Genomic DNA, 23,151 nt, shown 5'->3' on the forward strand with positions numbered 1-23,151 from the left:
TTGTGATGGCCCCTGTACTCACCTTCCCCTGATCCCCTGCTAGTGCAAGCCCCTGTACTCACCCGCCCCTGATCCCGTGCTGGTGCTGGCCTCTATATTGACCTGACCCTGATCCTGTACTCACCTGCCCCTGATCCCCTGCTGGTACTGATCCTTGCTCCCTCTCCACACACAACAGATGCAGATACTTAGTCCGTCTTGGTAGTAAGACTGGTGGGACCAGTGATTGGCTGAGCAGACATTTCTTATGTGTTAAAAGGATATCAGGAAGCACTTGGTAGGGGAGGCCCCCACCGTCAGAGGAAGTGTTGGCCTTTGGAGCACAATCTTCGGATCATTTATTCTTTTGCAGACTTTTCATGTGACTTTTCTTTGATACCGACCCCTGAGAGATAATGAGGACACGATCCATTTAGATGACTACAGCACCATCCGTGAACCAGAGGAGTTGAATATATATTTGATTACATGGTGTTTTGGGTGTTTTAGCTCTGGACTCCACAACATAAGGTGAGCAGGTTGCTTGTATTCACCTTGATATATACCTGAAAAGTACTACTTGATGAGGCGCTCTGCCTTTTTTTTTTGTTGTTTTTTTTGTGTTTCTATAGTTTTTTCCTTCGTCCATTCACCCAGTGCTCTGGAATACCCTTCTAAGTCTTTACGCCTCCTAAAGAGCATTAAAGCTAATGTAAATGGCAGGACAGGACCCTGGCATGGGCAGGTTGGTGGTTAGAACTATAAGGTAGTATCATGCCTCCCTTTTTCTCCATGCTGTAATCCAGCTCTGGGTCTACAGACCTTGATAAGCACAGAGATACATGGATCGGGAAGGACACACAGCCAATTTCATCAGGATATAACAGGTTGTTACACGGCAACATAAAAGGGTAGATATAACTGAGCCAGTGCAAAGTACATGTGGGATAAATAGTCCATGAATTACTGCCGTAAGGTCACTTCTGGCTCCTCGCACTGATGGGATTTATGTCTGCTTTGTGTTTCAGACTAACACTGGCTTTTTGGCAAAAAAAAATTAAAAAAACCTGCAGCATTTTCCATGTAAACGTAACATAAGCCCAGAACGTGATGTCCTTGCTTATAGCATTCTTCTGGACTACAGGACCGTGCATACCAGAAATTTCCACTGTACTGTAATTAATAAGGAATGACTAATTAGCTGAGAATCAAAGTGCCATGCAAGACAATGAGAACAATGTGCAGCGGCAGAGGCAACACACATTATCAAAGGCCAAAAGTCCAGAACCAGCGATTACAGAGCCGCATGGTAAGCGCATCCTCCTCACCACTGGAATGGCTGATGTGGTGGTCACACATGTTATGTCTTCTATCATGTGCAGTCTATGAAGGGCCGACAGGCAATGCAAACCCCCCTATTAACCCTGCACAGCTTCTACTGCATCGCCTCCTCTACGGGTAATTCCAATAACGTTACATTAGGGACTGAGGGGCTAATGTGTCTCGGGAGACCGACGGGCAGACATTGAGTCTTACAGACCAAGCAATGTGATAGGAAAAGTAGTGTGCAAATTAGGTCTCCCCCAGAAGAAAAGGAGCTCAGTTTGTAGTGCCACCCAATGGAAGGAGCTCTTCTGTAAGTCAAGGCTCGACTCCCTTAAAGGAGAAGTCTGGAGAATTTTTTTACTAAAGTATTGTATTGCCCCCCCAAAAGTTATAGAAATCACCAATATACACTTACTACGTTGGCTGCCTTTCAACATAAGCTACTATACAAAACAGTATCGGCCAGAACGGACGGTAATCAGCCAAATACGGATGATAATCACTTTGTGTAATAGTAACCGTAGACCACTTATACAGCTTATAGTGTATGCTCTGAGCCTGTGTTTTTGTATATTTCTAGTTCTATGGTTCTTGTTCCCAGTTCCTTCAGTGTTTCTTGGCTCCTGTTTGCATTATTCTGGTATTTATGTTTGGAAATTTATCTTGTTGCAAGTTTTAGTGTTTTAAGTTATGCTCGGCTTTCTATCTCTGGGTCCTAGAGCCTTCTTTCCTTAAGGATTTACATGAGGACACTGCTGGGACAGTAAGGGTCAGTATGGTTTGGCGTTAGATTAGAGTTTAGAGAAAGATTTCAGAAAGTAGTTTTTTTATTATTATTATTATTATTATTATTATTATTATTTGTTTTGTTGCCTTTTGATTCATTACTGACTGCCATGGTTATCATCATCTCCAGTTCCAGTGGTAAGTGGCTAATCAAATTTTTGTTAGATTCTAGTAATAATACACGTTTGTTTATTTTCTTGCAAGTATCTGCTTGTTGTAGTATTTAGTTCTACTTTAAGTCCTAGGTGTATCTGAGTTCTGCTCCTGCAGTTCTACAGCAATTAAAGGTCTACCTAGGCTTGCCACAATGTAGAGCCACAGTCACTCTTAATAGTCCATGCAATAAATAGCAGATACCTAAAATCACATGTCACTTTGCTGCTACAAGCATTGGTGGTCGCTCTTACCTCCCCCGGGCATGCTCTCCTATGGCTGCAGCCCTGCTGCCGCTTTATTGTATCCCTTGTCTCCTGGATTCTATCACTTTATCCCTCCGACCTTTTAGGGTGTGTTCACACGTACAGGATCTGCAGCAGATTTGATGGTGCAGGTTTGAATCTGCAGCAGATCCGCAGCAGATCCTTGGGGGATTTAATGGCCCAGAGTTACTTTGCATTGAATCTGCAACTTCAAATCTGCTGCAGATCCTGTACGTGTGAATGCACCTTAAGGGCCCTATTCCACAGTAACGATAATCGGCCGGATCGCCCCAATTTGGCCCGATTCGGCCGATTATCGTTCGGTGAAATAGAGAGAACAATCAGCCGATGATCGTGTCATCGGTTGATCGTTCATTTAGGGCCAGACCTAAAATCACCGTTCCCCCACCACGCATCGCTACGGTTGACAAGCAGCAGCAGCATACATTACCTGTCCAGGCTTCTTCTCCGCGCTGTCTTCATCCCCGCGGCCTCTGATTGGCTGAGTGTGGCCTGTCAGCTGACCGGCCATTCTGAAGATAGAGCGCGCGGGACCCGGGGATGAAGACAGAGCGGAGAAGACGCCTGGACAGGTAATGTATGATGCCTGTTTACATTGTTGATCGGGCCCTCCTCGGCCCGTGGAATAGGACCCTAAGGGTGCATTCACACGTACAGGATCTGCAGCAGATCTTCAGCAGATTTGATGGCGCAGAGTGAAATACATTTGGCATGAATTGCATCTGTTCTGTTCTTTTTTTATAAGATTTGGATTTTTGGCATGCTTAGCACATTCTGCAACTTTTAAACAATAAATATTTAGTGTTTTACTCAACTTTTTCCCCCTTTTAGGGGAAAAAAACCAACTAAAGAAATTGCACGAAAAAATGTAATATTTTTTTCATATGTAAAAAAACAGTGATGCCGCTGTGTGATCCTTAGAGACGGCCTGGATGTCTCCTACCTATACATGCCCACTTTACGTTCTAGGGGAAATTTATCAATACTTTCAGTAGAAAGCTGGCAGAAAAATGTTACAACTTTTTGTGCAAAACACAAGTAAAAGTACGGAAGCGAAAGCTCAAAACTTCACATCCATTTTTTGCCAAAATCTACACACCCCAGTGGGTTGTTTTTTGGCTGAGGTTTCCGATGTCCATAGTGGCACCTGCTGTACAGTAAATCTATGTCTAATCTAAGCCTATGGCGGTATCCATGTTTTCCAGGCAGTCCTAGGGCTGCATCCACCTTCTCCAGGCAGCAGGCTTTAAATGCCAATCATTCAGGCTTGTGCAAACCAGAACTTTCATCAGATTCCCTCATCTCTACCACCCAAGAATCATGAACAAATAACGGGCATAAACCTTCAATAGAATCCCAGGAGTTTCAGTACGGATCCCATAGTCATAGTGCTGGGAGGGAGTCCGAAGCTAAACATTTATATACAGGGTAGGTCACAGCTGTGTATTATGGCTGACATCCAATGCAAAGCTTCAGGTGTGGAGCCACTGGTTGGGGAATGATGGGAGTTGTAGTTTTCTACTATCTGGAGAGGCATAGGTTAGGGAATAATTGTAGTTGTAGTTTTCTAATATCTGGAGAGGCACAGGTTGGAGAATGATGGGAGTTGTAGTTTTCTACTATCTGGAGAGGCATAGGTTGGGGAATAATTGGAGTTGTAGTTTTCTAATATCTGGAGAGGCACAGGTTGGGGAATGATGGGAGTTGTAGTTTTCTACTATCTGGAGAGGCACAGGTTGGGGAATAATTGGAGTTGTAGTTTTCTAATATCTGGAGAGGGGAGTTGTAGCTTTGTAACTGCTGGAGCGGCATAGGTTATGGAATGATGGGAGTTGTAGTTTTCTACTATCTGGAGAGGCACAGGTTGGGGAATGATGGGAGTTGTAGTTTTCTACTATCTGGAGAGGCACAGGTTGGGGAATGATGGGAGTTGTAGTTTTCTACTATCTGGAGAGGCACAGGTTGGGGAATAATTGTAGTTGTAGTTTTCTACTATCTGGAGAGGCATAGGTTGGGGAATGATGGGAGTTGTAGTTTTCTACTATCTGGAGAGGCACAGGTTGGGGAATAATTGTAGTTGTAGTTTTCTACTATCTGGAGAGGCACAGGTTGGGGAATAATTGTAGTTGTAGTTTTCTACTATCTGGAGAGGCACAGGTTGGGGAATGATGGGAGTTGTAGTTTTCTAATATCTGGAGAGGGGAGTTGTAGCTTTGTAACTGCTGGAGCGGCATAGGTTATGGAATGATGGGAGTTGTAGTTTTCTACTATCTGGAGAGGCACAGGTTGGGGAATGATATTGAATGATGGAAGTTGTAATCTTACAACTGCTGGAGAGTCAAAGGTTAGAAAATAATGGGAGTTGTAGTTTCTGAGCAGCCAAACCAAAATTTGGAGAAACATGAGATTTGTAGTTTTGGCACCAGGTTGAGGAGGAATAATGGGAGTTGTAATTCTGCAACAGGCGCAGAGCCGCAGGTTCCTCAGTTAGCAACGTGGAGTGTAGCCTGAAGATCATAGCATGCTGGGAGTAGTAGTTTCCCATTAGGTGGAGAGCCACTGGCTGGGGTCAATGAGTAAGCATTTCTATGACTGTCCACTAATAATAACCTGCCGGGTGCTAATACCGAATGTGAGGGGCGGCTTCCAGCTATAGCCTTTCTGTACTGGGGTCCATATTATATTATAACCCTTAGAAGGATCCACCAGGCTTCTACTGAAGTCTACAGCGACATGTGGCCCTCTGATCTACTCTGCATATTCACAAGGACACAGAGTGTTGCTTTATACATAAGATATAATTATTAAACCTTTACATTTTGGTTGCAGGAATAGGAAATATCTCTGCAGTCTTTACAGGAATTACACTTTATGAGTTCCTTAAAGGGGCAGTACACCTGGTATTCTATGGTGAATAATCAGACACGGCGGAGCACTGTATATGCTGCCGCCTGTCATTACTCAGGAACGTCTCACACTTACTGTGTTATTGTTTTTTTTCCCCAATGACTTTAGACATAATCACTCTATAGACCATGTGTACAGAGAGTATATGCTGCCTACAGTGGTGAAAAGTGGTACTGCAAGTGACAGGAGTGAAGTGTGTCCTTCAAAAATATCACAACCCCCTCGTCTCAAATATGTTTTTACCTTTCCCAAACAACTTCCCCGACACCAGTAAATGACCTTCTAAAAGTGGAAATAAAGCCAGGACTATGATAATGTCCTTTTAACTTTCACGTAAATTCAACCACAAAAAAAATCCCGTCAAACTGATAAGTCCTCACCTGATTACTGACGGCCTCCCTATTCTGGACCCTGCAATGGTCTCAGCACTGGTGTAAAGTCTCCGTCCATATGTACAGGAGGCTCCGCCGTCTCCGCTGTCACCATGTGTCACCGGGACCCCTGTGTCCACTCTAACTATAGGAGGCTCATGGTATCCCAGAAGTCTGTGTTCCTCAACCTGCAGCATTCCAGTTATTGCAAAACTACAACTCCCAGCATGCACCAGCGGCTGAAGGCTATTATGCCATGATGGTAGTGGAGGTTTTTCAACAGATGGAGGGCAGAGTTATAAGATCACTAGAAATAAGAACTATATTACGGTTAATAAAGGGGTAGTTCACAAAAAATAAATAATAATAATAATTCTTTCAAATCAACAGGTGTCAGAAAATGCCAGAGATTTGTAATATCTTCTATTTAAAAATCTCCAGTCTTCCAGTACTTATCAGCTGCTGTATATCCTGCATGAAGTGAAGTATTCTTTCCAGCCTGGAGAACAGAAGAGGTTTTCTATGGGGATTTGCTGCTGCTCTGGACAGTTCTTGACACCACTTCCTGCAGGACATACAGCAGCTGATAAGAACTGGAAGACTGAATATTTTTTTAAAAAGAAGTAAATTACAAATCTCTTTCACTTTTAGGCACCAGTTGATCTGAAAGAAAAAAATATTTTTGCAAACTACCCCTTTAACACTTTTTGTGCTAAAATGATCCCAAACCCTGGAGATGTGCTCCGTGTCAGACACTTCACCAGGGCAATAAGAGCAAATGGCTGTGATCCTGATCAATATACCAACATGGACTGTAGATCAGCAAGGTGTATTGTAGGATGTAACACTGATCATCCGTCCATAGAGGCTATAATAAGCAGATAAAACAAGCTGAGGTGTTTGCTGGAGCCTTGCAGCACCACAGTGTTCCTTGTGGCCGTGTCAGGTACAGCAGATAACTTAGGGCATAGTATGATTTTTATTTATTTATTTTTTTTTTACACAGGGTGTAACATTTTGGGCATTATTTATTAAGCAGTTTGTGCTATTTTGGAGTTGTTGTTTTTTCCTGCTTGGATGGTGCGCGTTAGGGTTGTGGTTTAAGTTAGCTACTTTTCAACCAGATTTATCATGCACGATTTGTTTTGCACAAAAATATTGCACAACAGTCCTCCAGTCAGACCCTGGTGTTGTTGGTTGCCATTTATTTAGCCCCCCCAATATTTATCAAGGCCCACGCTCCTCATAACACAGCACAGAGATTATTGCGCAGATGATACCTTCCCCCCCTTAGCCTTAGAAGACTCGCACAATTACTATGTGTTATGCTACATTTACACGGAGCGATAATTCGCCCAATCGATCGTTTAACGATTTTGAAGCAACAATTTGGTTTTTAGAACAATCAGCGTTTAGACAAATAAATCGTTAGAAAAATCGTAAGAAAAATTGTTAATGTGATGGTTTTTAAGATTGCTGAAGCCCATCTTTTACATAAGGTGAATCTTCAAAAGACTTTACACAAAACAATCTGCAAATTTTTAGCAAACGATGAACGACGATTTGAGAACATGTTGAAAGATCAAAATGAACAATTTTTCGCTCATCGCTTGATGATGCTGTGTTTACACGGAACGATTATCGCTCAAATGCGATCCTATTTTATTGCGAAAATTCGAACGATAAATGTTCCATGTAAACGCAGCATAACAGACAATTTCTAGACAATTTTGTGCCTTGTTCAAGAAGGGGTGTGGTTTACTCATTAAGGGGTGTGGCTTAGCCGGAAATGGGTGTGGCTTGCAACTTCACATATGGCTTAAAGCATGGGTCTCCAAACTGCGGCCCTCCAGCTGTTGCGAAACCACAACTCCCATCATGCCTGGACAGCTAAAGCTTTGGATTTGGCTGTCCAGGCATGATGGGAAATGTAGTTTTGCAACAGCTGGAGGGCCGCAGTTTGGAGACCTATGGCTTAAAGCATACAGGTCAATAGAGATGAGTAAATCTCGAACCCAAGCGTTCAGCATTTGATTACCGGGGACTAAAGAAGTTGGATGCCGCCCTAAAGAGTCCTGTAAAAAAACAAATACAGCCATAGGCAGCCACTGGTAATCGAATGATGCACATTCACGTCCAGACGGACCCAAGTGTGCTGATGATTCACTCATGATCTCTACAGGTCAATAAGAAAAACAACTTTTGACATGTAGTCAAGGTCTGAGTCCTCACACCTCTCTCTCCCTGCTTTGTGTCTATGAGACCAAGATGGCCCCATAGACTTAAACTAGGAGTCAGTCCTGGTCACATGACAGGACTGATGCAAGCTTCCCCCTGCCTCGTTCTTGTGATTGGTTGGAGTCTAAATATTCGGACACCAATAAAAACTGATAAAGACTTTTCATCTGGCATTTCACATATTAAAAGTTTTTTTAATGACAAGTATGCTACTATTAGATGGTCTAAACACAGACTAGACAGTCAATGCACCAGATTTATCGATCAGGAGGCAGCACTGTGTTCATGCAGTAGTAGTCGCACAAGGGACAGCTTTGAATGTTCTAGGTGGACAGAAAGAAAAGGAAAATTATAAATTCTAACAATAATAATAGACCTGCCCTTAGGAGTTTCACACCTGTATGAGATGGCCACAGATACTCAATAGGGTAGTAGGGTTCCCATGTGTATCAGCCACTGTGACCCCAGAGGTGCCAAGCACAATAGTGTTCCCCCTCTTCCCCCTATACTGGAGGGTCTGCAGTGAGTTGGCTGTTATATATCACCCCCTACAGGAAACATGTCAAATTGTTCATAAAAGTGGTAAAAAGTTTCAGTATTTAATCTCCTAGGAACCTGGAGCCTGGGATTAATGGGATATAGGACGGCATTTAGCATTTTCTTTCTTCCCTCCTTATTGTTAGAGGATAAGACTGTTCACCTTTCCCATCCTTCCTATTTTAGCTATAGGTGGTGGTGGTGGTGGGGGGTCTATATTTAGCGATAGATGAGACTCTCAGGTATCAGAACGAAAGATTAGCGCGGCTCAAGCATGCTCGGAAACCTGGAAGTCTCAGCAATTGATTACCGGTGGCTGGAGAAGTTGGATGCAGTCCTAAGGAGTTCTGGAAAACATGGCTACAGCCTATAGCCACATGCCAGATGACGTGGCGGTAATCTCTAATTAGCACCCCTATATGTCTAGGATATCCCCCACTATAGACATATCATAAACAGCACTGTAATAATTTCACTCCTCCTCCTTGTGTTGAACAGAAGTCTGGGGGGGGGGGGCTGCTTGTCTTACAGCAGACAGGACTTTGAGTGACATCTTTGTAATGAAACATACAGTGGGAATACATTGTGTGCGCAGGGGAGACACAGCCATCAGGAAAGCACAAACCACAGGGAATATGAATTTCCTCTGCAGCCAGATCAGTAGTTCAGATCATTCCTGCAGCAAGGAAAGCAATTCAGATAACAACGTTAAAGGAGCCAATTGCCATTTAAAGGGGAATTCCACCTAAAGTTATACTCTGCATATGACGCATTACTACCCTGGCTATCACAGGGGCCGCACCACAGTCATAAAAACCTCCAAGAGGTGCTGCAGGGATCAGACTCTATACAGCATCATAGCCCATAGGTTATAGGGGTCTGTATACACACAGTACTATAATAATACTGGATCTTCTGACCTGCTGAGGCACATTACCAGGACTATAGGCAGCAGCTACTGGATATTCCTAGGAAGAACCTATAGGCGGCATTCCTGTAGGTTATGGCATGACTATGGGTATGAGCCAAATCTGAAGGTTCACGCCCCTGGTTAGTGCACAGCAGATAATGGTTGGCTAGATGAGATTGCTGGATTACCACTCTAGCCAGTGTATGGAGTCTTACAGGCAAGTATGTAAATAAGCCCCTCTAACATCTACTATAGGTAGCTACCCTGTAAGCCAATGTCCAACCCATAAAAGAGCCTTCAAACATAATTTGGGAGAAATCTGTAGACAGCGCGGGGTTACTGAGGGCTATTGGGTCGCAGGACTTCATCCGCATAGTATATGGAGTCTTACAGGCTATGCTTCCTGAAAAAATAGTATGCAAATTAGCTCCCCATCAGAAGGAAGCTGTCCCTCCAGTGCCACCTATAGGTAAGTTAATGTCAGTTACATAAAAGGGCCTTGAAACATGACTAGGGATATCAGCCAGTCTGTACACAGCTGTTTCAGGGCTCTTACCCCAGTGTAGAGCAGAATACTCGTTGGCTAGAAGAAACAAATAAATCTGAGGGTACCGAATTGTATAGAGGAGACCCAGGTGAGCCAATGCTTTCTAGGAAAAAAATAGCTTGACACTCCTAATCTCTCTAGTGCCACCTATAGGTAACTACCCTGTAAGTCAATGTATGCTTCATAACAATAAAAAAAAAAGCCTTGAAGCGTGACTAGGGATATCCTTGTAATGGAAAGACTTTTTGATGAGTTGATGCCCATGTACAGAGGCATGTCAGAACAAACAGAGCTGCAGTACAAAGCATTGGGGTGGGAAGAGCAGGGCTAGGAGTCTCTTATTAGAGAGGAGGTGGATTGAAAGCTAGAGTCACCCATCATAACACTGAATATACAATGCTGAGCATGACCACTATTTATCATTTCATGGCCACGACTGGACATCTGCTTTAGGCTGGGTTCACACTACGTATATTTCAGTCAGTATTGTGGTCCTCATATTGCAACCAAAAGCAGGAGAGGATTAAAAACACAGAAAGGCTCTGTTCACACAATGTTGAAATTGAGTGGATGGCCGCCATATAACAGTAAATAACGGCCATTATTTTAATATAACAGCCGTTGTTTTAAAATAACAGCAAATATTTGCCATTAAATGGCGGCCATCCACTCAATTTCATCATTGTGTGAACAGATCCTTTCTGTGTTTTCAATCCACTCCTGGTTTTGGTTGCATTATGAGGACCACAATACTGACTGAAATATACGTAGTGTGAACCCAGCCTTAAAGAGTCGCTGTCCTTTAGAAAACCCTTTGTAATGTCATAGAGACATGTTAAAAGTTTTGATTGGTCTGGGTGTGAGGTTTCAGACCCGTACTGACTGTGAGGATGAGCCGAGAGAGGACCGACTGCCGACGCTGCATCATGTGCATCTCCTAATGCCCCTTTACAGACATAGGCCGCACTGCATTGCATTCTCTCCTGCTCGTTCTTATGATCGGTACAGCTCTAAACAATCAGATCCAAACCGATCAATAGTTTTTCCAAACAACAGTGACACTTTAAGGTGCATGAATGAGGTTATAATGTATATCTAGACAAGGCGTGAATAAAGTCCCCTCTCCATACTACATAAAGCCAACATGCCGGTGACCTGAGGTTTATAGATCAAAAGGAGGTGGTGTCCTGACCCTGCCTGGCATAAACAACCTCTAGATACGCCTGGCATGTTCCCTTGGCTGCTCCTAGGAGAGCTGTCCTTGCATTAAGTTTATACGATGTTTACAAACACGTTATCGCTATTTATCCTGCTATACATAGCCGTGTTACTGATACCACCTATCTAGAATGACTCACTATACTGATGATGCACTCAATGCCATGCTGGCAGGCAAAGAATCAATGCCGAGAGGTGTGGTCTACAGCAACCCACATAGTCAGGGCTGCCAAGTGGTGTCTTCTTATCAGAGAACATGTTCTGGGAAAGTATCTGCCCCTCTCAATGTTACAACATATGGACAGAGCAAACAAAAATAGATGAGAGGTAAAGCCGTGCCAAGCTATAATAAAAATATCCATGTAAAGCGCAGAGCATTATACTCTGAAAAGAAGGGATGAGGCCGATGATTCACTTCTCCTTCTGATTTACGTCTTTTAGAAAAGGTATGCCGCGCCATCACCACCCTTAACCTGCTGGAGGTTCATTCCAGGACACCGGACAGGAACCAGATCATTCCCTTGCATGGGGCTGCGGAGAGCAGAGCTAACAATGATAATGTGATTGGATTTCATAGCAGGTAACAAAGAACAAAACTTCTCCCGTATATTACTAATAAATGAGGAGCAAGGGTTTCATTTCAGTAAGAACAAAGTGGCGCATGAAGGGCTGCAAGAGCCATAAGTTCACGCCACCGAGTCACACCATGCCACCTGAATGGCCGATGTATAAGCCGGCCATGGTTCAGAGGGATCTGGCCAGCACCATAGTATAGAAAGATAAAGAATTCCCGGCCACTGCTCTCGAGCCCAGTGCATGATGGGCAACAGCTCAAGGCCTCTGTTTATTTGGGGGTCCCGAGGACAGGACACTATGTGCAACCCAAAAGTAGAGCCAAGAAACAATACATAAAACAATGAAGAGAACCGTACAGCTGTAACATCCCAGCATCATCATACCTTTTACTGTCCCGGACCACCAGGGGTTATGATAAATCCCTTTATCGGCTTCAAAGACTAGAAAATTTATTGTCATGAACCCTTACATTGCCCCAGTCCAGCAGGCAGTTTAGCATCAATCCCCTCACTGCTCTAGACCACCAGGGACATCAGCATAAAACACTCAATGTCCTAGACTACCAGGGACATTATGATACACCTCTCTTTCGGAGTAGATCACTAGGAACTTTAATGTTATAAACCTCTTTACTAGGAAAGGAGAAGCTTTACCCTTTCACTGTTTTAGACTACCAGGTATTTTATTATGAACCCCTTGACTTCTCTAGATCATCAAGTAGTTAAGCATAAGACCCTTTAATGCCCTAGACTACCAGGGACATTATGCTACACCTCTTATTCATTCTAGACCACCAGTAACTACAGAATAAGCCCCTTCACTGCTTTAAACCACCAGAGACTTTATCATAAACCCCTTCATTGACTTAGACTACCATTTACTTCCCTAGACCACCAGGGACAAACCCAGTCATGGCCTTAAACAACCAGGAACTTTAGCATAAGCTTTTTCCTCATCCCACCAGCTCTTTATCATTATCCCTTTTTAAAGCTTCAGACCCACAGGGACAATATCATGAGCCCTTCACAGCTCTAGTCCACCAAAGACTTTAACATTAGCGTCCTTACTGCTCCAGACCACCAAGGGCTTAAGCTTTACCCCCCTCCACCACCACCACAGAACAGCAGGGACCTCTACATGAATCTTTTCTTCACTCATGGCAGCGGGTGGTGTCACCGATAACTAATTCTCCCCCTTTCTGACCTTAAATAACCAGGTCTTATAACCTTTAATCCCTTTAAAAATAGTTGCATGGAGGCATTACTGTATAGTGAATGGCTGCATTGTTTGGGCATTGCCATTACTGTGCAATATACAGTATGCAATACTCAGATCTGAACATGCGGCCACAATGTGTATATATACTGTATACATGCAGCTTCAGGCTGGGTTCACACTACGTATATTTCAGTCAGTATTGTGGTCCTCATATTGCAACCAAAACCAGGAGAGGATTGAAAACACAGAAAGGCTCTGTTCACACAATGGTGAAATTGAGTGGATGGCCGCCATTTAATGGCAAATATTTGCTGTTATTTTAAAACAACGGCTGTTATATTGAAATAATGGCCGTTATTTACTGTTATATGGCGGCCATCCACTATATTTCAACATTGTGTGAACAGAGCCTTTCTGTGTTTTTAATCCACTCCTGGTTTTGGTTGCAATATGAGGACCACAATACTGACTGAAATATACGTAGTGTGAACCCAGCCTTAAGCTTCTCTTATAATATTGGTTGCTATATTCTAGAAACTTTCGTTTGCTCTCACAGCCCTTGCAGAGTATATATCATCATTTTCATTGGTCCATAGTGTGTATATGAGATTACTGCAGTCTAAGACCTGTGAAGGATCTGCAGGTAGAATCTGATATCCCTTAACCGGGTCCACTGTAAGTTGAGATCTTTGCTTCTTCTAAGGGCCCTATTCCACCGGACGATTATCGTTAGCATAATCGTTAACGATTAACGATCTCAAACGACCGCTATTGCGAAAGACCTGAAAACGTTCACTCATTTCCATGGAACGATAATAGTTACTTATGATCGTAATTGCGATCGTTTCTTCTTCCGTATTTCTTCGCTATTGCGTTCGTATCTATTGCGAACGACCGAACGATGTCTTATTCAATGCGAACGATTTGCAAACGTTTTGCGAACGAGCAACGATAAAAATAGGTCCAGGTCTTATAAAGCGATCAACAATTTCTCGTTCGGTCGTTAATCGTTAACTGCATTTCAACCGAACGATTATCGTTTAGATTCGAACGATTTAACGATAATCTGAAAGATAATCGGCCGGTGGAATAGGGCCCTAAGGGTTATATTGGGTAACTGCGTGTGTGGCATGCGGAGGTCAGCCATAAATCCAAAGTGCGTCTGTCTTGTATTGTTTCCGAAGGCCAAGTATCCAAGGCATTCTCACTTCAGACACTCATGGCATACCCCAGGCGGAAGGACCATTCATACCCCAGGCCAAGGGACCATTCATACCCCAGGCTGAGGGACTGTTCCTACCCAAGGCCAAGGGACCATTCATACCCCATGCCGAGGGACAATTCATACACCTGGCCAAGCGACTGTTCATACCGTAGGCAGAGGGACCATTCATACACCTGGCCAAGCGACTGTTCATACCCCAGACTGAGGGACTGTTCCTACCCCCGGCCAAATGACTGTTCCTACCCAAGGTTGAAGGATTGTTCATACCCCAGGCTGAGGGGCGATTCCTACCCAGGGTGAGGGACTGGTTAAAGCCCAAGACAAGGGAATGGTCATTCCCAAGGCCAAGGGACTGTTCATACCCAAGGCCAAGGGAGTGTTTATACCCAAGGCCGAAATGTTGTTTATAACCAAGGCTGAGGGACCGTTCATACCCCAACACTTCCCAGCTCGGTACACAGAGGGTCTCTCTACTGTATGTGTCGTATTCATCCAGCTCATGGACTTTTTTATTTTCTCGCCTTATATTGAAGGGATATAGAATTGTAAGGATTCTTCTTACAGTCTCTCTCCATGTACCGGTAGCCAGGAGCAAATTTTCGAGTTTGAACCATTTGTTCTGATTCCAAATTTTCATCCTCCAAGAAATGTTGTGATTGAAACCAACAGTTAGGAAGTATTACAGGGATGTGAGCGCAGTGCGCCCGACACATCAAGAGCAAGAAAGGCTTGAAGCCATGGTGTTCTGTGATGCTTACATGCAAATATATTAGCATTATAAAGCACAGCAGGAGCCTTGTGTCTCTTTTTCTAAGTGTTTTGTCCTCTAGAAAGGAAACACTGGTGAGCCGTATCGTGACACTGAGGTTGCAACACATCCATTGAACATGAAAAAGAAATACCATAGAGAAAACTCGGAGACTTGCTGCTTGAGAGCTCAACCTCCAAAATAAAGCAAAATTCTGGTCAAACAAAAACATATCTGCAAAAGAGACCTACTTATTGTGAGCTGACAGGTTGCTGCTGAATGTATAGGACTCATGGCTGGACTCACAGAGCCCTACATGGCTGGACTCACAGAGCCCTACATGGCTGGACTCACAGAGCCCTACATGGCTGGACTCACAGAGCCCTACATGGCTGGACTCACAGAGCCCTACATGGCTGGACTCACAGAGCCCTACATGGCTGGACTCACAGAGCCCTACATGGCTGGACTCACAGAGCCCTACATGGCTGGACTCACAGAGCCCTACATGGCTGGACTCACAGAGCCCTACATGGCTGGACTCACAGAGCCCTACATGGCTGGACTCACAGAGCCCTACATGGCTGGACTCACAGAGCCCTACATGGCTGGACTCACAGAGCCCTACATGGCTGGACTCACAGAGCCCTACATGGCTGGACTCACAGAGCCCTACATGGCTGGACTCACAGAGCCCTACATGGCTGGACTCACAGAGCCCTACATGGCTGGACTCACAGAGCCCTATTTGGCTGGACCCGCGGAGCCCTATTTGGCAGGACTCACAGAGCCCTACATGGCTGGACTCACAGAGCCCTATTTGGCTGGACCCGCGGAGCCCTATTTGGCAGGACCCACGGAGCCCTATTTGGCAGGACTCACGGAGCCCTATTTGGCAGGACTCACGGAGCTCTATACGGCCGGAGTCATGGAGCCCTATATATATATATATATATATATATATATATATATATATATATATAGTAGGATGTCAGTCCTGCCTTTATGTTGTTTCATGTCAATCCATGATAGAGATGTGCTCCAGCCAGTAGAGGGCTGAGACCATCAGATCATATAGATGGCTATATTACTGGTAGCAACAGGAGGCTCTAATGGTGCGGGGGCTACCTGGGCTGTGTCCAGCCCTGCAATACTGCCACTTTTTCTTCACTGCTCCTAAACACCTTCAGCTCCTCCAGCTGTTACAAAACTACAACTCCTATCGTGCCTGGGATTTGTAGTTTTGCAATAGCTTTAGAGCTAAGTGTTCCCCATCCCTGCCTCTAAAGGGTGTGACTCAGAATACTGTCTATAATGTGAGAATAGTGAGTGCAGCTCTGGGGTATAATACAGGCTGTAACTCAGGATCAGTAATGTAATGTATGTACACAGTGGCCCCACCAGCAGAATAGTGAGTGCAGCTCTGGAGTGGTGATTGCAGCTCCAATTAGTTTTGGGTGTGGTCCTGCTCTGAGAGGCTGTGCGTGTCTGCTGCTCCTGAGCTCCAAGCAAGGAAGATCTGCCCCTGGGCCTGCTCTCTCCTCCCCAGGGGGGGAGCAGGTTTCCAGGCATGAGCGAGAGAGGCGAGGTCCAGGCTTCTGTTTCCCGAGGTAGGCCGCCGGGGAGCAGGAGAGGCCAGCAAGTGGCCTGTACACCTGAGGATTCGGGGATGAGTCGTTCCACCAGGAGTCGCAGTAACTCCATTCCTACTCTCCCCACTGAGGCTGTGGACAACCGAAGAAGCCGAAAGGTTTCCAAAAAGGAAGAATCTACCTCAGGAAAGCAGAGTGCCACCAGCAGAAAGCCAGGTACTTCTGGGAGAAAGCTGAGTGCTCACGGGGGTGAAGCCGACCTCGGTGAGGAAGGCTGGGGAGTGCAGAGGGCCCGGGAGTCTCTCTCCACCTATGGCTCCCGGGTCATGAGCCACCTCCGTGAGTATGAAGAAGCCAGCAAGTCTCTGAGGAGGCTCCGGGAGGAACTGCGCTACGCCCGTGCCAGGGCTAACCAGGCTACAAAGAAAAAGAAGTCTGAGATCCAGGCGGAGGTAAAGAGACTTGAAATGGAAATAAAAGATTTGGAGGAGAGGAAGGCGGAGATACGGGAGATGAGTGGTGGATTTAAAGAAAAACTTATAAATGATGACCGTTTCCGGGAGATGGCTGATAACAGAGAAAGAAGGTTGATGGGGCTGCAACCTGAAAGCCAGGTGGATGATGATGATGATGATGATGACGACAACAACGATGAGATGGATGAAGACCAACAGCCAGACCCACCTGGCAGCCTGCAGCAACACCAGCAGGCTCCGTACAGTGGGCCCCCTGCACAGCAGCCAGTGGTGACACCTGCCGACTCAGGGGAGGACAGTGACAGCAGTGGCCAGGGAGGGGCGCTCATGGCCCAGATTAGGATGATCGAGTCCCCATTGTGCCCTCAGAACTTTGTGTTTGGAGATGAACTCCCAGAGGAGGCACCTGGGGGCAAGAAGGGAAAGACCAAGGCAAAGCAGCAAGAAGTGGTGAGTTACATCTACACCCCCCTCCCTGAGACCCCTGAGCCGGCCGCAGGGTCGGTTCATTGTGCGAGCCCCGTTACCCAGCCCAGCCCGTGTTCTGTAGTGGACTCGGTGCAAAGGTGCGGGGAGAATACAGATACTAAAAGGGCGCTGAGCTCCAGCCTTGTTTGCAGTAACAGGGATGGAGCAGAGAAGGCATCGGCTAAACGGCCGGACAGTGAGGGTGGCCCAGCGGTGGGCAAAAAGGCAGACTCCGGTGCTGTAGTTCGCTCCCCTGTGGGAGGGGGGGGTGACCCAGTGCCGGAGGTAGTTGTGGTGGCTCCAGACGCTCCCAACAAGACTGGCCAAATAAAAACTGCAAAAAGAAAAATTTTGTTTTGTATTGGTGCCACTGATCCCGCTGATCAGCGGCACTTGGACAATGCTAAAGACACTGCTGATGAGGCGGAGGGCACTAAAAAGAACAGAGTTGGGATGGCCTCTAGACTGGGCAAGCAAGCTGTCCGGTCCCTTAAAGGGCCAGCGGAGGCTGTCCCAGCTCTAGTGCCCCGGGATGCTGAGGCAAAAAGGATAGCAAAAACAAAAGAATCATTATCATCCTGTGCTGCATCTGCTGCTGGTCCAGCCAGTGTAAATGAGGGAGGGGATGGGGGTGCGGGGTGTATGAATGATGAAGTGATGGAGTGTGGGGTGACCAGGGGCAGTGTTATTGGGGGTGGTAGTGATGTTGTTATGGGGGGTGGTGATGTTATTGGGGTTGGGAATGATGTGATCGCGGAAAATGTTATTGCAGGTAGTGGTAATGTTACTGGGGACAATGTCATTGAAGGTGGTGATGCTGTTATTGGGGGTGGTGGTGATGTTATGGGGGGGATTGGGGAAGTTACTAGAGACAATGTTATTGGGGGAGGTGGTGATGGTGGTGTAGGGGCAGGGACTGGTCCGGTTGCACCCCCAGCAGTGACGGCCCCTAGGAGAAGTTATGCGGGGGCCGCTGCTGCTGGGGGAGGTAGAATGCCCTCCTCGTCTCCAGGCTCTGGGGACGGCATGTTGCGACGGCGTTTCCTGGAGGCTCTTAAGAAGGGGGAAAGATCGATCAATGTAGAGGGAAGAGAGGTTGATCTATCCTACTGGATAGAAAGGCATGGCCTTGCTGCCTTCCGAGAACAAAGAGGAGGGGAAGCCACTTCCCTTCCAACAGCCGGGCAGGGTGGTTTCCGTAGGAATGTGGTTCGTCTTCGGTGGCGGGGCAGTGATACATGTCCTTCAAGGACCAAGGTGGTTGAGCTTCTGCTGAAGATGAGCTTCAAGGCAACTGACATCTATGCTTTGATACATCCTCATGGTACACCTGAGTTCGATGTCAGTTTTGTTCGGCCGGAGGGGCTTGAGCTTTTCTGGTCGAACTATGAATTGATAAAGAACGAGCCCGGCTGGCGGGATTTTGCCGTGCAGGCATTGTCTCGCCAAAATGAAGTCAAGAGAGTGACCGTCTTGACCCGTAATGAGTCACTCTCTTGTGTGGATATCATGACATGGTTAGGGCGGTACGGTGAGGTCATTGGTATTCCACAAAAAAATAGGGATGAGTTTGGCATCTGGTCAGGGGCCTGGACGTTTGTGGTAAAACTCAGACGTTCAGGAAATACGGTTACCCATATTCCATCTTCTGCCTTCCTCGGGAGAGATCGTATCCAGATCTTCTACCAGGGTCAGCCGAAGCTCTGTCACAGGTGCGGCGACCCCACACACTTCAGTGCCAACTGTACGGTACAGAAATGTGCCTTGTGTGGGGGTGTAGGCCATCATGCTGCATCTTGTGCGGAGATTAGGTGTCACCTGTGTGGTGACTTAGGTCACCCTTTCAGTCGTTGTCCTCGTTCCTTTGCCAATGCGGTCTTGGCCCCGGCGGGTGAAGGCCATGAGCTGGAATCTGCTGGGGAGGGGACTAGCAGAGGTGGAGGAGCTGAGGGGCCAGTGAGGAATAGCAAGAAGACGACGCCAGCGAGACTGAGACGTCTTGATAAGCGCCAAAAGGAGAGGGCCATGGGGGAATCCCAAGTTACTGGGAGAACCTCTGGTCCTGTTCCAGAGGCCAATCATGCTGCTGAGGCCCTGAGGGATGATGAACTGAATGAGGAGGTCAGGAGGTTGCGTAGAGAGGAAGGTGCTGTCACCCCTGAGTCGTCCCAGTGTGGGAGCGCGAATGAGGATGACGGGCAGGGATGGCAGGAGAAGAAACGTAAGCGGGGTACAAGTAAAAAAAAGGGAGATTTGAGATCTTCTCCTATCCTGGACCAGGTGCCAAAGGAAGGTGAGACTTGCTCCCCTCTGATCGGTCTTTCCAATCAGTTCCAAGCCCTCGACAACATCTCTTCCTCTCTAGAGGAGGAAGCTGAGGGTGAGGTTATGAAGGTGGCGGCAAAGCCTCCAGGGGGCGCCGAGTCTTTTTCTCCTGGGGAGGTTATGTCCTCAGGGGAGGGGACTGGCCCAGAGTCTGGGGACGAGGACGGTAATATTGATAAGCCTGGTGATATGGACACTTCTGTATCACTAAAAAGGGTTAAGAGTTCTTCTGACGTGGAGTGTGAGGAGGGTAAGAAGGGGGGTGGGAAGAAGAAAGCCATCGAACTCAATCACCCATGATGGCGGCACCCTCTCCGTTGACGCTGGCTTCCATTAATGTAGCCAGCATTAAGTCAGATACGGCTAGATTTGCGGCCTATGATTATTTTGCCCATGTTAATGCTGACATTTTCTTTTTGCAGGAGACCAGGCTTACAGACATGTCATCTATATTTAAAGCCAGAAGGGAATGGAGGAATGGGCCCTCCTACTGGTCTCTTGCGGCCGAGCCGTATAGCGGGGTGGCGGTACTTTTTGCCGCACCGGTAGAATGCCGACGGGTTATTGAGTTAGAAATGGGGAGGTGCCTGATTCTAGATATCCTCATGAAGGGACAAGAACTTCGCCTTATTAACATCTATGGTCCACAGTCCAAGTGGGATCGGAAGTGTCTCTTTATGAGGATCAAGCCCTATCTTTTTACAAGTCGGCAGGTGGTCTTTGGAGGGGACTTCAATGCTGTCACGAGGCCCCAGGATAGGGGAGGTTCCAGAGACAAGCTGACTTATGATGGCGTCGCCCTTAATAGTATAGCTAGTGAGGCTCGCCTGGTGGATGTCCACATCCGGCATACACCAGGCCACGCGGGATTCACCTATCATAGGGGTAGTTGTAGGTCCAGGATAGACAGGTTTTATTTAAAGGAGGAAGCCGTCTCTTCAGCGGTGTCCGTTGTTGAGGTGGAGTTCTCCGACCACTGTTTAATTTTGTTTTCTCTGAATGTTACAGAGACCCCCCGGATGGGTAGAGGCTACTGGAAGCTCAATTCATCTCTCTTGGAAGAAGCGGAAATAAGACAGTCCTTTGAGGATTTTCTTCAGAGCCAGGTACCATTGCTGGGCCTTTGTAGCAGTAAGTCAGAGTGGTGGGAGATGTTCAAAAAAAGGGTTGCGAGATTCTTCCGCCAGCTCTCGAGCCTCAGGAGTCTGGACAGGTATCGCCTGTACCAGGGCCTGAGGAAGAAACTTGAACGTCTTGTCTCGACTGGAGGTAGTCGTGATGATATCTCCAGAGTGAAAGCCTTGCTAATGAAGTGCCAGTATGATAGACACGCATCTTTGGTTTTTGAGAGGGATTACGGGAAGTACCGCTCGCCCGACCCTTACAGAAACTGCAAGATGTCAGTGAATAGTAAAATCGTCTCAGGACTGATTGATAGTACAGGATCCCTGAAAAGGTCCAGATCAGGGATCCTGGAGGTCGTCAGATCCTTTTACTCGCACCTCTTGGGGAGGAAGGATCTAGATCGGGATAGGGCCTCGGCTTTCTTGACTGAAACCGTACCTGAACCAGGGGTAGACCCCTCTCTTGACGTTTTGACAGAGATGATCCAAGAAGAGGAAGTCAGGGTGGCTATTGATGGTCTTGCCCTCAAGAAGTCACCCGGTCCAGATGGCTTAACATCTGAGTTCTATAAGACCTTTAAGGACACTTTGGTTCCCCTCTTGACTGAAGTATTTAATGAGTGTCTCTCCTCGGGCACTCTGCCGAGGTCAATGAGGAGGTCAGCCTTGATCATCTTGTCAAAGGGTAAAGACCCGTCCCGCATTGAGAATTGGCGTCCCATAGCGCTTCTCAATGTGGACAGAAAGATTCTGGCAAAAGTGCTGTTTAATCGGCTGGTGAAGTTTGCACCCCAGCTCCTTTCGGGGGCCCAGCATTGCTCTGTTCCAGGCCGCAGTACCTTTAGTGCTGTGCTCGGTGTCCGGGAGGCTGTGGAGCAGGGTAGGGCAGGTCACTGGAAGGGGTACTTGCTGTCCTTGGATCAGGCAAAAGCCTTTGATCGGGTTAACCACGAGTACCTCTGGTCTGTTCTTCTGAGATATGGCCTGCCGGGGGGGTTTGTTGATTGGCTTAAGACCTTGTATGCAGGGGCAGAGAGTTTCCCGCTTGTGAATGGTTGGATTGGCCGCTCTTTTGAGGTTGGGTCTGGTGTCCGTCAGGGTTGCCCTTTGAGCCCACTGTTGTACGTGTTTGCAATTGATCCATTCCTTAGGAGGATTGATTGTAGACCGTTGGCAGGGGTGACAATGGACCCTGCGGTGCCGGATTCCACTCTGAGGGTGGTAGCGTACGCCGATGATGTCACCATATTCGTCTCCTCGCAAGAGGAGGTGCGGTGTGTGATGTCAGAGGTGGAGCGCTACTCAGAGGCATCTGGGTCCAAGATCAACCAGGATAAGTGTGAGAGTCTCTGGCTGGGAGGTGGAGATCCTGGATTTGATCTCCCGGACACCCTTCCAGAGCCCCAGGAGTCTGCAAAAGTTCTCGGCATCGAATTCGGCCAAGGGGATTACCCCAAACAAAACTGGGACAGCAGGCTTAAGATCGCCGCTCAGAAGGTGGATCAGTGGAAGGGTTGGTCTTTGACCCTCAGGGAAAGGGTTAACCTGATCAAAACTTTCCTGCTCCCTTTGTTGATATATCTGGGCAGTGTTTGCATTTTGCCAGAACCGCTCTGGACTCGGGTCTACAGTGTGTTCTTCCAACTGTTATGGGGGAATAGACTGAACCTAGTCAAGAGGGAGGTTACTTACCGTACGAGGAGACAAGGGGGGTTGTGTATGGTCAACCCCGTGGTGTTCCTGGTGAATACCTTTCTTAAGACCAACATTGCAAACCTCTGGAAAGAGAGGGCTCCTCCGTGGGTATTCTCCTGTAGGGGATGGTTTCGGCCTTTCTTCCAGGAATGGGAGACAGGAGGGCAAGTGAAGGATCTTCGCACACCACATGGGCATCTTCCGGCTTACGCTACCATGGTTCTGAAGGTCATTCGTCGGTGGGGTTTGGGGATGTGGGAGATTAGGACTCTGTCGAGGAAATTCCTTGACAATAGGGTCCTGTCATCCCATTTCCAAAAACCGCTGGCGCTCAAGGATTGCCCAAGCCGGGATCTGGAGGTTGGTTTGGGCCTATTGAATTCCATCAGGATCCCCTTGAAGTTTTGGGACTTGGCTTGGCGCTGCTTCCATGGGAAACTGTATG

General features: G+C 46.7%; 2 protein-coding genes across 10 annotated transcripts in view; one reads left to right on the top strand and one right to left on the bottom strand.

Annotated features, from left to right (window-relative positions):
- ZBTB20 (zinc finger and BTB domain containing 20) overlaps positions 1-23,151 on the bottom strand; it is a 683,935-nt gene that overhangs the window by 461,308 nt on the left and 199,476 nt on the right. The gene's annotated exons all lie outside the window — the stretch shown is intronic.
- Positions 16,597-21,337, top strand: LOC138767437 (uncharacterized). Its single transcript, XM_069944939.1, has 2 exons — positions 16,597-17,544; positions 20,896-21,337. The coding sequence occupies exons 1-2, from the start codon at positions 16,597-16,599 to the stop codon at positions 20,959-20,961; spliced, it is 1,014 nt and encodes a 337-aa protein (XP_069801040.1). The 3' UTR covers positions 20,962-21,337.

Source organism: Dendropsophus ebraccatus, chromosome 11, assembly GCF_027789765.1.
Source record: "Dendropsophus ebraccatus isolate aDenEbr1 chromosome 11, aDenEbr1.pat, whole genome shotgun sequence".
NCBI classification, from domain to species: Eukaryota; Metazoa; Chordata; class Amphibia; order Anura; family Hylidae; genus Dendropsophus; species Dendropsophus ebraccatus.

Bases quoted from the DNA above. Each gene is read 5' to 3' on its own strand.
- LOC138767437 (XM_069944939.1), top strand. From the start codon at position 16,597: ATGAGCGAGAGAGGCGAGGTCCAGGCTTCTGTTTCCCGAGGTAGGCCG. The intron at 17,545-20,895 runs GTGAGTTACATC...TGAATGTTACAG, and splicing joins AGGCAAAGCAGCAAGAAGTG to AGACCCCCCGGATGGGTAGA.